The sequence below is a fragment of the Natrix helvetica genome (assembly GCF_964273705.1).
Source record: "Natrix helvetica genome assembly, chromosome: 6".
NCBI classification, from domain to species: Eukaryota; Metazoa; Chordata; class Lepidosauria; order Squamata; family Natricidae; genus Natrix; species Natrix helvetica.
Window position 1 is genome coordinate 72,827,812 of NC_138553.1, and position 15,625 is coordinate 72,843,436.

A 15,625-nucleotide genomic window follows, 5' to 3' on the forward strand; every position below is an offset into this window, starting at 1 on the left:
GCCCTGTAAATGCAGCATGTGGGCTGGGGAATTCTGAGAACTGAAGTTCACACAACTTAAAGTTGCCAAGATTGAGAAACAGAAATTTGGTAACCCTCTGCTTCTTCTAACTTTATGGTTCTATCTCCTACACACGGAATCTCCACTCAGCAGTAGAATAGAATAGCTTGGAGGTCTTCTAGCCCAACCCCCTGCCTAAGCAGGAAACCCTACACCACTTCAGCAAATGGTTATCCAACATCTTCTTAAAAGCTTCCAGTCTTGGAGCATTCGCAACTTCTGTTCCACCAATTAATTGTTCTGTCAGGAAATTTCTCCTCAGTTCTAAGTTGCTTCTCTCCTTGATTAGTTTCCACCCATTGTTTCTTGTTCTAACCTCAGGTGCTTTGGAGAATAGCTTGACTCCCTCTTCTTTCTGGCAACCCCTGAGATACTGGAACACTGCTATCATGTCTCCCCTAGTCTTTCTTTTCATTAAACTAGACCTACCCAGTTCCTGCAACCGTTCTTCATGTTTCAGCCTCAAGTCCCCTAATCATTTTTGTTGCCCTTCTCTGCACTCCTTCTAGTGTCTCAACATCTTTTTTACATCGTGGGGTCCAAAACTGAATGCAGTATTCCACATGTGGCCTTACCAAGGCATTATAAAGTGGTAATAACATTGATTCATTTTCCACTTTCCACAGATCATTGCTTGAAGTCATCATCTAATGGACATTAAGTTCCATTTTTTTTAGTTTGCTTTTCTATGCAGGCATTAGAATTGAATTGGCACTCCAGGAAAAAGGGGATTGCTCTTTTCTGGAAGAGCACCTATTCTTCTTCCTTCTCCTTTGAACGGCAAAGAAGGCCACAAAAGACCAACTTTTTAAAACGTTGGGTCAATTCTTCTAGTCTTCATTGTTTAGCACCATCCATTTGGGGCTTCTGCCATTCCGTGGAATTGTCCCCTCCCCTCCCCAAGCTTGGCAGGTAGCCTAGTCAGAATTTCAACCCTGAGCAAGTTATGGTCACATTTGTATCTTTCCTCTTGAATAAATGCACAATTTATTTGTTGATTTATTTCAGTTTTCATAGTTCCCAGAAGGAAAAGACTCTGGGGAGGTTACAACGTATAAACAAATTTAAAACAATGACAACATTATCAACCCATCCCCACGCTGAATGCAAACAACAAACTTGGGTTGAAGGCTTGGTGAAATTAAACTGTCTCCAATGATGTTCTAAAGGCCATGGGGTGGGGGGGATGCACTTATTACCTGGTGTCTTCAAATGCCAAAGGAAAACAGGAAAAAGGAGCCTTCTCAAATGTCAGTACTATTTATTTATTTAGTTATAGCATTTATATTCTCAAAATTGAAGGCAGCTTCCCTAATTTTCCAACTTCCCTTATTTCACTCTCTTGGAGGGAAGGTGGGCTGAGAATGAATGGCCCTTAATTGTTCCTAGAGTCCCTGGGTCAGCCCCAGTAGAATAATCTTTTATTTTAAACCGATACTCTTTGGATGTATTAGATTACATTTCCCAGAATCCTCAACCAAAGAAAACTTAGCATCAACATACCAAAACCTAAGGAAGCAGAAAAAGATTAATCATGGAAAGAACATTGCTGGATCTAATTTACAGCATAAATTTACAACGTTTTGCTTTTCACCGGGATCATCCAGAAATCTCCAAGACACACTTAAGCTTATAATGGTCATTACGGCTAATCACCATCAACTGACTTTTGAGCCATGAAAATGCCTGTTTAAAAAAAAAATGCAAACCTTTCTGGTAACAGTTATCATACGTGACGCTTGCCCTATGTAATGAAGGCAATGTAAATGCTATGCAAGATATATCAACAGAAAGATCTAGGAAACTGCCCATTTCGCACCACAATCAGAGCAGAATTTGAATCTCTAGAGTTGTTAGAAGAGTTATATAAGTTCCCTATAAGCACTTGTGCCCCAAAGTGGTAGTGTTTGCTGCTAGTTTGGGATGGAAAGTACGTGAATCCTGCAGCTTAAATCCTATAACAGAATTTCTCTTCCTCAAAGCATAGGTGTTGTGGTCCGCTAGCGGCCAGCAGAGCAGGTAGCAGACTCAGACAGCGAGGAGGTTGGGAGGAACATGGGCCAATGGTCTGTGTCGGAGGCAGAGATGGGGCCAAAGCTGTCCAACAGTTATCAGCTCCCTTCAGATTTGGAGATCAGTGGGGCAAAACAGCTGGAGCCTGTTCCTGATGTGTGCATGCGCAGAGATGCCAGGAGAAGGGAACAACTAAGGGACAAGGGATGATTCGGGAGTAAAGGCACAGGTGGAGGGTGAATGGCCTCTCCCATAGGGAATAAAGAGGAGCAAAGGGGGAGTGGAGTTTGCAGGAGACAATTGGTTTGTGACTCTCAGACTCTTGCCAATTATTTTCTTGTCCAGCATTGCCTATGGAAGATATCGGCCTGGCAGCTCTCCAAACCTGATAGGGTCTGTGGCTGTAAATTCACCCTTGAAAGACTGTTTGCCAGGACTTTGCTGGATGTACATGAGGAATTCACATTAGCTTAATAAAAAGGGGTTTTGTTGGGACAAGGCGTCTGCTCCGTGATTTTGTGAAGCCTAGGTCAGAACAATAGGAAATGTGACCCCTCCCATGTGTGAGAAATAGCCATGCTCATTTTGCATCACTCCCTACTTACCTTTCCTCCTCCTCAAATGTTAAGTGGAACATCTGGTTTCCATAAAACTACACTTCCCTAACTTCAACTGTTGGCATTTATCCTTAGGGCCAAGAACCATTATGTGGTTGACAACACTTTTCTACATGGTAGATCAACATTAACCATAGACTCTTAGAGGAGTCATCCTGATTCAAGGTATGTGAATCGAGTAATATCCATTCAGGTGGCCCAAAGCTATGTACGTAACTTACAATTTACCATTCTGATTTATTGTGACATAACTGTCGCAACAGAATTTTTAAATATCTTTGGAAAGTTTTATTTCAGGAAAACACTCAGGGCTGCAATAAAAATCAATGCTGATCCTTTCTTTTAGAGGAATATGTCAATGTTCAATATTAATCTACATTCTGTAAGGCATCAAGTCTTCTCTCAAATAATTTAATTGCCATTGTCGGTGAGAGACTTTCTGTTTTTAGGATTCTGAAGGTATTTCGTATCTTGTTCTTAAAATAAACCTTTTTTTTTTTTTAAAAAGCATGCTATTATTTTTCTATCACAGACTAGAAAAATGACTCAGCTCTCTGAACTCCTGAAAATTTTGTGTCGCTGGGGGATTTCTCATCAGCTAGTTGTCAACTGTCGTGGCATTCAGCACAGCTAAACGCTAGACATAGTTAGCAAAGATGGGAGTGTGACTTGTTCCCAGGTGTAGAGTGTCTTCAGAAATCTAAGCAAGTTTCTTTTGAATTCCATTTCCCTTCACATGAGCAAGAGAGTGGAGGGCAGGGCTGACCAAGCACGCACCTCCCTGGATGACTTACTGGCAGCAGAGAAGCACCAGAAGAGGGGCAATCAGGGACAAACACCCACGGTGAGTCAACTGGGGTAGAGTGAGGTGAAGTGTCCACAGCCAATTGTCCCATTCAGCCCTAAAGCATCCCATGCTTCACTTAATAACCTTTACATTTGTTTAATAAACACACTGGAGACAGCAGGGAAGGCTGTTTCTTAATTGAGGCAGTTCATTTGTTTGTCCCCAACTCCGACCCTAATGGACAGGATCCCTTACAGTCATTACTTGAGGTCTACCTGCAATAGAATTAGTAATGGATGTAATCCATCTGGTCCTGGTGAATTGAACTCATCTAGGGTGGACAGATGTTCTCTTACCGTTTTGTTGTCTATTTTAATTTGTATTCCTAATCTGTCTGTCTATTTACACTTCTGTTTGTGGTAGGTTGGGCTACTTTTTTCTCCTTTTCCGTGAAGACAGATACAAAGAGCAGCTCTGCTTTCTCCCTGCAACCTGTCGCTTCCTGGCTATCTTCTCCCATTAACCAAAGATTTTGCTGTCTTGTTCCCCTCCTTATAGCCTGTCTTGTCATGTCTTTCATTTCAAGTTCTAGAGTAAGATTTTCTGTTTGGGTCATATATACTTACCACTGAGAATCTATCAAATAAAGGAATTAAAAAGCATTTCATTTTACTTGTTATATCTCTTATAATCCGCTGCTCAGAAAAAGACATCTTACGATAATTCTAAATTTGTCAAGGAGTGATAAAAATGAGCAACATTTCATATTAGTGCTTTTCAAACTGCATTCTGGAAACTGGCAATGTCTTAAAGTTGCCAAGTTTGAAAAAAAATGTTTTAGATTAACTGGATGCAAGATTTCACATGAAATTAGATGCAACTTAAAGCAAGGAAGCTTTTATAAGATCAATTTTGAAATAATTAATTATTCAAAGTGTAAGGAATAAATGAGAATTTTTGCAGCTTTTAGTTTATATTAACATTCAGCTCACCAGAGAGAAAAATTCTAATGGACACATTCAGAAATTGCCTTTTTTATTTCAATGGTAACACAACTGTAAAACAGAAAAAAATGGAATCTAAAGAAACTGTTTTGGGAAATTTTTTAACAATAAGCAATAAGGAAACATTACTGCATTGTTATTTGGCAAATGTAAATAAGAGAAATATTTAGTTCTTAAGTGTTTGGCAACTTTCTTTTTTTTAAAAAAACAACCACCATATTTTTTCACTGTTTGGTTTAATCAAAGAAGTTATGAAGTGTTTCAAAATTCTGAATATACCTATCTAAATAGTATCAAATTGTATCTAGGTTGGCAATTTCAATATTTGAAGTAGAAGTTATTATCTGTAGTATTATTTAAAATATTCTGAATAATTTGATTGTTCCTCATACTATTCAGAGAAGCATTTTCCAATAAGGTAGTACTTTAAGGACCTTTAATATATTTTAAAATGTAAGATTTTGTATTACGTAGGATTATATACTATTGATGCTATATGCATTTGCTTTTCCAGAAGAAATCCCTTTCATGCTTTAAAAACGCACCTTAATTTCATATTATTCAGTGTAACATATATAATAGTAAAGAAAGTACCAAACAGGTTATGTGTCCAAAAAGAGCGCTACATATTACAAGGCAATTACACAGTTTTGACAGAAAAGTAAAAGGCAATTCACAATCATTTCCAAGATATCTGTGAGATTTAAGGCCATTTGTTCTACTGTAAAATTTTGACACAAATACCCAGAAAAATGTGAATTTCTTGTAAAAACTGTACATGCAAAAACACTGGATAATTGAGATAAGAACAGGCATATCATAAAACACTTGAGTAGTTCTATACACAAAGTTGTGCACAAAACAATACAGTTGTGCAGTTTTAATCAAGTTAAATAAGATTCACGACTTGTGTGCCCTCCATGGCAAGATGACTTGTGTCTCAGCCAACTCAAAATCAGCCGCCCCGCCCCACTTTTTGAATAGCCAATCTAGACAAACCTCATAGCAACTGTCAATCATACTAAGATATTCACCTTCAGAAAGCAATATAACACCAAAGGTCTACTGTTATTCAATGCAAGATACTGTACTTTACAGATTTCACACCTTACATGAGGAAACACAGGGCTCAAAAGTTCTTAGAAGTGCATGATACTGTTGTTATCATTTATTATGCCAGCATAATCAATCTTAAAAAAATGTAAACACAAGTTATTTCAGGATTGGAGTATCTTGCAAAAATACATTTTCTTACACTATTCACATCTTGGAAGCTTATTCTCAGATATATCAGGTTGATACTTTACTGAGCTTTTAGTGAGGTGTTTCTATTATTGAGACCTATGAATGCATTTGTGCCCACTTTCTATTCTTAGCTTTGCACCTAATTCGTCTGGACAATCATTCAAAGAGATATTGCTTCTCTTGTGGATTTTTACTATTGCAAGATAGAAGACAAATGTTTAAGAATAACTATAAAAAGTAGTTAAATTTCAAAAGTAGTAACATGTAAACAGTGATACAGAGGATTTGCATTCACATTATATATATATCTATATATATATATATACACATATTAGGTCAGAAAGACAAAGACTTTTGAATAGAACCCGTGGTCTTGTGCTTTCTCCACCCCCCACCCCAACCCTACCCCCATATTAACAGGCATTTTCTGTTAGAAACAGTAACACTTAGAAACAACTTCACCATTTTGCTTCTTGTAAATAAAAGCTGTTCAGTTGCACGTGCAACAAGTTTGAACATTTTGGTATATGAAGTTAACTTATTTATTTCTTTTCCCAAGCCCACTAGAAAATTCTACATACTGCATACAAAGAGCTTGCTGGCTCTTAAAGTGCGTCACTGTACTGGAACTCTTTCTTGGCAGCACTGTATAATTTTGAAAATTATTCAATGTTGAAAGTGCTCATATCTGAGTCTGCACCACGTGAATAGGTGGCGTATACGGAGGTGGTGCCGGAGATGGCTTGATTCCTCTGACCCTCATGTACGAAAGAAACTGGTCCGGGATCTCAGCTAAGACGTCTCTTGCAAGTCGGGCCATACTTAATATGTGGTTTCCAGTTCTGTCAATGTAATCTCGAAATGGTACAAACTGAAATGAAACAGGGAGGGAGGGGGAGTTTAAGTGTTGCTTTTGTGGTGTCTTACAGAATGAAATCTAAAACAGGAAATAAAATACTTTGAGACAAATGCAGGAAAAAGCAACAAGAAACAAACAATAATAATAATAATCAAAACCACAGTCGTAATGTTTAAAAGACAATTTAGAAAAAGTTACTTCTCACCAAAGATCTGATCAAATGCACACACAAAAATACCACCAGCAGCAAAACAATGTGGACCACAGATTTCACATGATACCATAAAATAATCCAGCCTTGTTTCTCTATTTATCATGGTCACTTATCTGATTATGGAGCCCAATAAAGTCCTTTGTGGATGTGTGAAGAACTGCTGTGATTGGTGAAACTGAGAATTTCCATTTTTTTAAAAAAACAGTTTTTATTATTTTTTACTGTCATTTGTGAGCCACCTATAGTAATATTGCTTAAGGTAGGGGGCTATAGAAATCTTTTAAATGAATCTCTACATTCATATTTTTGTCTTACCTGTACGATATCTCTTTCCGCATAAACTCCTCTTGATGAAACCCTTACTTCATCACCATCCAATTCTTCCATGGCTTTTAAAAGATAAAATATTCCCGTTATTTCACTATTTGAAATTAATCAATGCAGCCAACCTGATATGAAACGTGAAAAGCAGTGAATGGGGGCTGGATCTCTTGCTTCCTATCAACACCGACTCAGAGTGGCCACAGAGAAAGGAAGTGAACCAGGATAGCACAGAGGCTCTCACTACCAACCTCTGAAGTCGCTCCAAAAAGGATACGATGGTTAACAAAGGTCACCGAGAAGTCAAGTAAAGCAAGGATGTACTACCCACATCCGGCTCCTGCCAGAGATCATCAAAAAGCACAACCAATGCCGTTTCCATCCCATATCCAGGCCTGAATCCTCACTGATGAGGGTCTAAATAATCACTTCCCATCCAGGAACCTCTGGAGCTGCTCCACAACCACCTTCTCAACTACCTTCCCCAAAAAGGGAAGATTGGAGACAAGTTGAAAATTATCCCACAGGGTGGGAAGTCATCCAGCAATGACTTCTTAAGAAGAGGGTAGATCACAACCTTCTTCTAAATGCTACCCCCTCTGCAGGGAAGCATTAATCACTCCAGAACCCACCCGCGTGTCACATCCTGGGAAGCTTTCACAGCCAGGAAGGACATGGATCTAAAACATAGGTCTGTGCGCTAATATTCTCTAAGTTCCTGTTCACTTCCTCAGGCGCAGCAGGTCAAACCATTCCCAGATAATAGGGCAAGGACCTGTCTCAGGTGCCTCCACTGGACCAGCAACCATGCTGGCATCTAAATCATTTATGAAGATGTTGAAGAGTACTGGACCTAAGACAGAAACTTGGGGTACCCCACTGCATACTTTCTTCCAGGTAGATGTAGTTCCATTAAGCAGTACAGATTGGGTGCGGTTGCTAAGCCAAGTGTGAATCTATCTGGTGTACATTTTTCTATCTTACCAAGTAGTAGGTTGTGGTCTACTTTGTCAAATGCCTCAATGAAATACAAATGTATTATGTTCACAGCATTTTCCTGGTCCACTAACTAATCACTTTGTCAAAGAATTCATTACATGAAAGATATAACAAACTATTAAATAAAAAAGTACAGAATTTGTCCTACTAATTTGTATAAGACTTCTCTTTAGATAACAGGAGCTATATTAATTGAGGTCCTCACCATCAAATTCTGCAGGTCCAACACCCACTATTATTATTGACATTGGGAGTTTTGCAGCCTTCAAAAGAAGAACACATGAAAAGTTACATCATTTTTAGATATTAGAGGAAAATACTTTAAATATAAATTTTATTCCTTAATATTAAAAAGCACACATTAGTGAAATAGCTAAATAAAATATTTGTTTTATTTTCATCAAGCATTACTTACTTTTGAATCAATTAACCAACCTGAAATGTATTTTCAAGTTTTCATAAGGAAATGAAATAATAGTTTCATACAAGAAAACTAAATTATTTAAAAGTACAGAGGAAAATTAGAATCTTAGTCTTCTCTCACTGCTTCCCATTACCCAGATTTTCAAAGGTAAAAATATAAAAACCCATATATTCCAAAGGCCAGTTAGTTCTTGAAACATAGCAAAATGTGGTTACTTCTATGACATTTATAATTATTCTGTTGACCTCCGATATTTTAAAGGTTCAACATACAGTACATCATTTAAAAACTGTATCTTACATGTTAATTAACTTAAATTTCAACATGTGGAAGACAGCCTCATTGTAATGTGAGGGCATTTCCTTCCCTTTTTCTTTTCCTCTCCTCAGGGACTTGGAAGCAGCCAAAATTGGCCAGATCCTGCCTGTGCTCCAGCTCAATGCCTAGGAGATGGGGGACACAGCTGAGCAAATCAAATGATTCCCCGAAGTAAGTGTGCAGGACCAGAGCCAGTATCCAGAGGGTGAACTGGAGGCATGATGAGGTGGCAATTTTTTCAGAGGGCCTGCAGTCAAGAAGGGTAAGAACTATTGTGAAGCACAACAGTCACACTAACCTATGACACCAAAGTCCTAGCAACAGCTCTGGCCAGAGGCAAAGGATAATTGTCCAAAAAACCTACAAAATGTCAGGCAGTCTGCCAAGCCTACGATGATGAAAATGGGACGAGATCTAAGGCTGAATAGGGAATAAAGTTATTCCACATTCCACACCTGGGAAAGAGGCTAAGGACAGGGCTAACTAAGCCCTAATAATTAATACAGACATGGGCAATTCAAAAGAGGGAGAGGGTGCGGAAATTTTTATGGAAACTTATCAAAATAATAAATACAGGTAGAGAAAGACCCATAGAATTAGATACAAGTACTTAAGATTTAGGAACTGACATACAGAGACATCAGATTTAGAAAATGGAAGGATATGCTCATTTTTGTTTGAAAAAAAATTACTTGAGTACAATAAATCCGCCCTTTTCACAAAGGAAGATAAAATTTGCTTCTTGTTTGTGCTCTATACCATTTTTCAAAAAAAGAGTCTGTTACAAAACGTAACTTACATTCACTATGGACTCCTTTGCCTGAGCCATATCAGAAATGACTCCATCTGTAACAATGAGAAGAACAAAATACTGGGAGCCATCTTTTATTGAGGCAGCATATCTAAAAAACAAAAACAAAAAAGAAGCTCTCACACTTTTAATATTAAAACACTATTTGGAATGCTTGTAAATCTGAATTTAATTAACACTAAAACAAATGATAAACACCCAATTATTTAAAAAAACAAAAACAAAAATCAAACGGCTCTGTGTTCCTAGTCCCGTGATGGCGAACCTATGGCACGCGTGCCACAAGTGGCACGCGGAGCCATTTGTCAGGGCATGCGAGGCGCTGGCCAGCTGAGTTCACCTTTTTAAAAGCTATTTTTCGCCTTCCCCAGGCTCCAGAGGCTTTATAGGAGTCCCTGAAGCCGGAGGCTTCAGGGACCGTCCGGAGGCTTCCCTGACGCCTTCGGAGCGCTTAAAACCACCCTCCAAGCAAACCGGAAGTGACTTTGCAAATTTGATGAGTTCCCCATTTATTCCCTCATCCAAATCATTGATGAAGATGTTGAAGACTACTGGGCCTAAAACAGAGCCTTGGGGTACTCCACTGCATACTTCCCTCCATGTAATGTAGATGCAGTTTCATTGAGGACTACACGTTGAGTGTGGTTGGTCAGCCAGTTATGAATCCATCTGGTGATGATGCTGTCTAACCCACATTCTTCTACTTTATCTAGTAGTAGGTTATGGTCTACCTTATCAAATGCCTTACTGAAGTCCAAGTAAACTATATCGACGGCATTCCTCTAGTCCACTAATTTTGTCACTTTGTCAAAGAATGCAATAAGTTTAGTCTGGCATGATCTGTTTTTGACAAGCCCATGTTGGCTTTTGGCTATTACGTTGTTTATTTCTAGGTGTTCGCTAATTCGTTGCTTGATTATCTTTTCCAGAATCTTTCTGGTATTGAGGTCAGGCTGATAGGTCTGTTGTTTCCTGGATCTATTTTTTCCCCTTTTTTGAAGATGGGAACCAGATCAGCTCTTTTCCTTTCCTCTGGCAGTTCCCCGGTGCTCCAGGATCTCTGAAAGATATAGTTCAGTGGTTCTGAGATCTCGTCTGCCAGTTACTTCAGAACCCTGGGGTGTAATCCATCCGGTCCCAGTGATTTGAATTCATCTAGGGTATTCCTCATACTCTGTGCATTGGTGTATAGACATTTGAGTCCATTTTGATTGGCCCTGCGTTTACTGTCTACATAACTTGTGTTTACATATAATATGATGGATATAGAGCAAAACACTGTGAAGTCTTGCTTCATTCAGTTTATGCTGTGAAAATAAGCTAATTGTTGTTGAAATGTAGTTATAATTGAAAATGAGTATATGGATGCACAAAAAGTTTATTCTGTGCATAGCAGTGCTCTAGATGTTTTGAGCAAAAGTTTTTTTTTTGGGGGGGGTGTATATGTAAAAACAGCAAAAAACAACAACAACCCAAGAACACTGGCATTTGTAGATGAGGGGAGACAGACAGGAGGGAAACGTCTTGATATATGAAGGGGACAGACATCCAATAGAATGTGAGAGAAGAAAAGAGATAGCATATTCCTATACCAGTTAACCATAAAATCACTCTATAATCCCTGAATTTATTTTAAGCCAAAATCCAGAATAACAAAATATTTAAGATTTTATTTTTGTTTAACCACATATGATCTGAAAGGAAGAATGTCTGATGTTCTGTGTTCTATGATGTGTAACAAAAAAGCACCAATGCCCCCCCCCAACAGTTTCTGTTTCCTATGCACCCCAAACGATTCCCTTGCCTAAATATTCACAATCAATAATTAAAAACAAAAATGAATTTTCATGCTGAAAGAGACAAAGAAGGATAAATAAAGTCTACAATAAGAAAATTATGTAATAATGGTGTAATATTCTAAATGCAAATACACGATGCAGTTCTTTCCATTTTAATGAAGACTACATTAAAAATCTTGAATATTATTATATAAAGTTTCGGTTCTGGATATTAAACATATTCATTACCTTGCTACATGATTAATAACAGGAGCAAAGTTGGTTGGTCCATAAAGCTGCACAGATTTTAAACTCATATAATATGCTTCCATTACACCATCAATGCCATTGCAATAAGGATTTTGTGGATTTCCATTCTGTAAGTTAAAACCAAGAAAATATATTAATTGCTGAGAATGTTATTTATAACATAGTATTATGACTGACAAAGGTCACACCAAGCATTGCATGGGCTGTCTAAGACTTAAACAAAGTAGGCAAACTGTATTGTAAGATAGGCTTCAGGAGTTTTAAGGGATGAAGCGGTTCCTTAACTAATGGCAAAACTTAAGTTGCCCATTTTGCCCATTATCCACTCAAAATCTCCAAATCCAGGTAAGGAGGAAAGTGAGGCTACAAGATTATGGAAACTATGATAGGAATCCTGATAATCCACATGTGCTTCCTTGGTCATACATCCTTCACTTCTAGCCTTTTTCTTTTTAAATTCACTTAGTTATCCCAAGACTATTATCATTTTTTAAAAGGCAACCTGCAATTACAAGTCTGTAAATCATACCCCCCCTTCACCAGAGTGCTTATTTTAGTAATTTGTGAGGCATTTCATTATGATTTGGGAAAAATAAAGTAAATATAATTCAGCATCTTCTACTAGAAGTAATTTTGTATCTGAAAGGAACTGCTGTTTTAAGTTAGGAGGAATGTTTGCTTTTAAGTCATGATGAGAATGATATTGATAAATCGGGGATATGGGTTTAGCAACCGAAGTACATGTACAATTCCAAAAATTAAAAGCTGCAATTTTATCAGAGGCTTGGAGGGGAGGGGACAACATGGCCACAAACAAACAAATACATTTCTTACCAAGGCAAACTCATGAGATATTCTTCCATCCGGGGGCAGTTTTGCACCAAAACCTAGAGCTGGAAACATTTTGTCACTATCATAGTCTTGAATGATTTCACCTACTGCTCTTAATGCCATGCCATACGCATTCAGTTGGTATGGATTCATGTAGTGAAGTGAGGTTGGATGTGCAGGGTTACCTGTTTTAAAAAATATATAGAGGATGTTTAGTAGATGTCACTTTATATGTAACTTTATATGGGTCTCTATACAGTGCTACCTTGGTACTTGTTATTAACTGGGCCCGGGAGACACAGCAAGTACCAAAAATGGTAAGTACCAAAAACATTTTTTTCCATAAGGAATAATGTAATTAAATTGAATGTGTTCCCAAACCAAAGACAATGCACACTTTTAAGGCAATATGTTAAAAGTGGTATAGAGTTGTATATTATTAATTTACATAAAAATAAACCTAAACATAAATACCTAGATTAAATAAAATTTCACTTTACTTGTATTGTACTGGTGAGAGAGAAAAAGCGCAAAAATACAAAAAATGACCACAAACTAAGATCAGACCACAAGGGGATGTGGACAGGGCAACAGCTACTGTGTGACTAATGCATGACCCTTTGTTTCATCTGGAAAGGGTAGTACGTTACGAAGCAACCATCACTGACAAAATCTAGCTTGCATGTTGAGTACCAAACAAATAGACTACCGAGATAAAATTTTCTTATCAAAATATGTTCGAGTACCAAACTTGACGAGTTTCAAAGCAGTCAAGGACCAAGGTATGACTGTATGAACAAAATCTAATTTCTACTTTCTTAACAGACATTATTTGTACTATCAATAGATATTTCTGATTATCTCTGCCTTCAAATTTATTACCTTCTTCCCACACGGAACTGAATCCCTACTATTTCATCAAAGGCTGCCTTCTTTTCCAAGTGAATAAAACAGACTTAGAAAATAAATTTGTTAGTGATGAAAACTTTTCCAAAATGTGGTTCAGCAAAGTTAAGTATTTCTTCAAGTATGTTTTTACTTTATTCGATTTAAGTATATAATGGGCTAAATGGGCAGAGAGGTATACTGTTTGGTAATTTTTAAAATTATATTCGATCACGGCAATTTCAATTTTGCTAAATTTGAAAATTGTGCAACAATCATTCTAAAGAAATAATCTAGTGTAGTCACCAAAATAGAGAAACGGAGATTGAGAGACTAACTTATCTCTAAATCAACGGCTTCAGATAAACCTGCTTCAAGTTTTAAAAATAAGAGAACCTTTTAAAAATGTCTTTATGAAAAGAATCTAAAATTTTACATAATCACGTCCATAACAGATGTCCATATTTCACTGTAAGCACTTGATCCTGTGGATTATTTTGAACTTCCTAGGTTTATGTGAAGAATCATAGGGCCAGAAAAGACCAACCACATGATTTCTTTAGTTTTCTGCTAGGCTTCATGAACTCATTTGATTTTGAAAACAAAAATAAGCAATAAAAGATGCCTTCAAGTTAATTAAAAATAATTAAAATTGAGTACAGTTAATATTTCATAATACAGTATGTGGCAAGTGTAATTAATAAAACTATTCCTTCCAGCCATATTGATAGAAAGAAAGAAAGGAGGCATCATGCGATTCTAAGATCTAGATTTATTCATGTCTTTTTTAATCATATCAAACCATAGTTTTCTGGTTTTATAAAACAAGCCTAAAGAGCCATCTGTGTGTGTTTGTATGTATAAATTAGCACCATAAATTGCATACAAATATAACCATATTGTATAGATATATGCAAACCTAGATTTAGACTTGATTTTTTACTGTAAATAAAAATGAATATAAGCATACAATGCCAAAAACAAATAGCATTTTAATAGCCCCTCATGGATAAGATAATTAAAAGCTTTCAGAAACACAAAGCCTCCCATCTTTTTCTAATAATATATCAGAAAGGAATTTAGGCAGTGAATGCTAGGTTACTGAAATACAGCACAGCATTTTGCACAGCAAACAAAACAAAGAACTCTCTCTAAAGTGCTTAATAATGCATTCTCAGTTTGAATGTACTGGCTTAGATCCACATTTCTATAGATAGAAATGTCTCCAATAAAAGGACTTTATTTCCTCCCTTCTTGCTTCATCATTCAGTGCCTCCTGAAGCAATGCCTATTAAGATTGGGAAATCCTTAGCATAACGTGGGAATATGCAGAATGAAATTGTTAGTACTTTTCTATTTAGAGGAAAGAACTTTTGCTTCCAAACCACTGTAATTTATTTGCATTAAGCTTTTGGAATACATTAAGCCAAAATGAAAGCATAAAGCATCAAAATATTTCCCACAATTGAAACGTTTAGAAAACCGAATGGTAAGCTCAACTAAGTGAATTAACTACACAACTCTTACCATTTGAAGCTGTAAAATCAATAGCCACAGTGAAATTGATTTGAGTCCTATTGAAAGAAAGCATAAATGATACACATTGTTTAAGACTGAGGTTTAGTATATAAGGAATATAATAAAAATATAGTTAATTACAAATGTTCCCATATATAAATTTCAAGATGCATTGATCATATAAATTTAGGCAGACGATTACAATTAAAAGTATAACCCCCTACAAAGATTAATCCACATGACTTGAGACAAATGTATGTATGTATATATTAAAATATATTTTAATACAGCTATTAAAAATTAATTCATAAGTGAAAAGTACATTATTTCACTAAAAAAATGTAGAGGCCTATTACAGATCAATCCTCACCTGGATAGTACATATATTAAGACGAACCATATGCTAAATATCTAATACTTTTAATTTAAATGTCAAAAAGCAAAAACAGGCTTTCAGGTTTCAAAAGCCTTGTTTAGATTACATGCTAAACAATCATGCAAAAGAAAGCAAAACAAAACAACAGTATAACAATCCTAGTAGTTTGTAAATTTCTGAAAGATTTAAAATGGAGTACTGTTAGGCATGAACCAGATCCACATATGAAGAGTTCAATTAGTACATAATAGCATATCCTGAAAATGATAAGCTGTGCTTTACTATTACTTACTTA

At 36.7% G+C, this 15,625-nt stretch overlaps 1 protein-coding gene across 3 annotated transcripts in view; it reads right to left on the bottom strand.

Moving 5' to 3' along the window:
• Positions 1-4,495: 4,495 nt before the first annotated feature.
• CPNE8 (copine 8) overlaps positions 4,496-15,625 on the bottom strand; it is a 62,140-nt gene continuing 51,010 nt past the window's right edge. For 2 of the 3 annotated variants that reach the window (XM_081957474.1, XM_081957476.1), the window contains 7 exons: positions 14,964-15,010; positions 12,555-12,736; positions 11,700-11,827; positions 9,661-9,763; positions 8,325-8,382; positions 7,115-7,188; positions 4,496-6,597 (listed from right to left, as the gene is read on the bottom strand). In XM_081957474.1, coding sequence (XP_081813600.1) covers positions 6,409-6,597; positions 7,115-7,188; positions 8,325-8,382; positions 9,661-9,763; positions 11,700-11,827; positions 12,555-12,736; positions 14,964-15,010 — 781 coding nt within the window. In that variant the 3' untranslated portion in view covers positions 4,496-6,408. Of the gene's footprint in view, positions 6,598-7,114; positions 7,189-8,324; positions 8,383-9,660; positions 9,764-11,699; positions 11,828-12,554; positions 12,817-12,851; positions 12,979-14,963; positions 15,011-15,625 lie in introns of those variants that run through there. The other variant, XM_081957475.1, reaches the window with a different exon arrangement.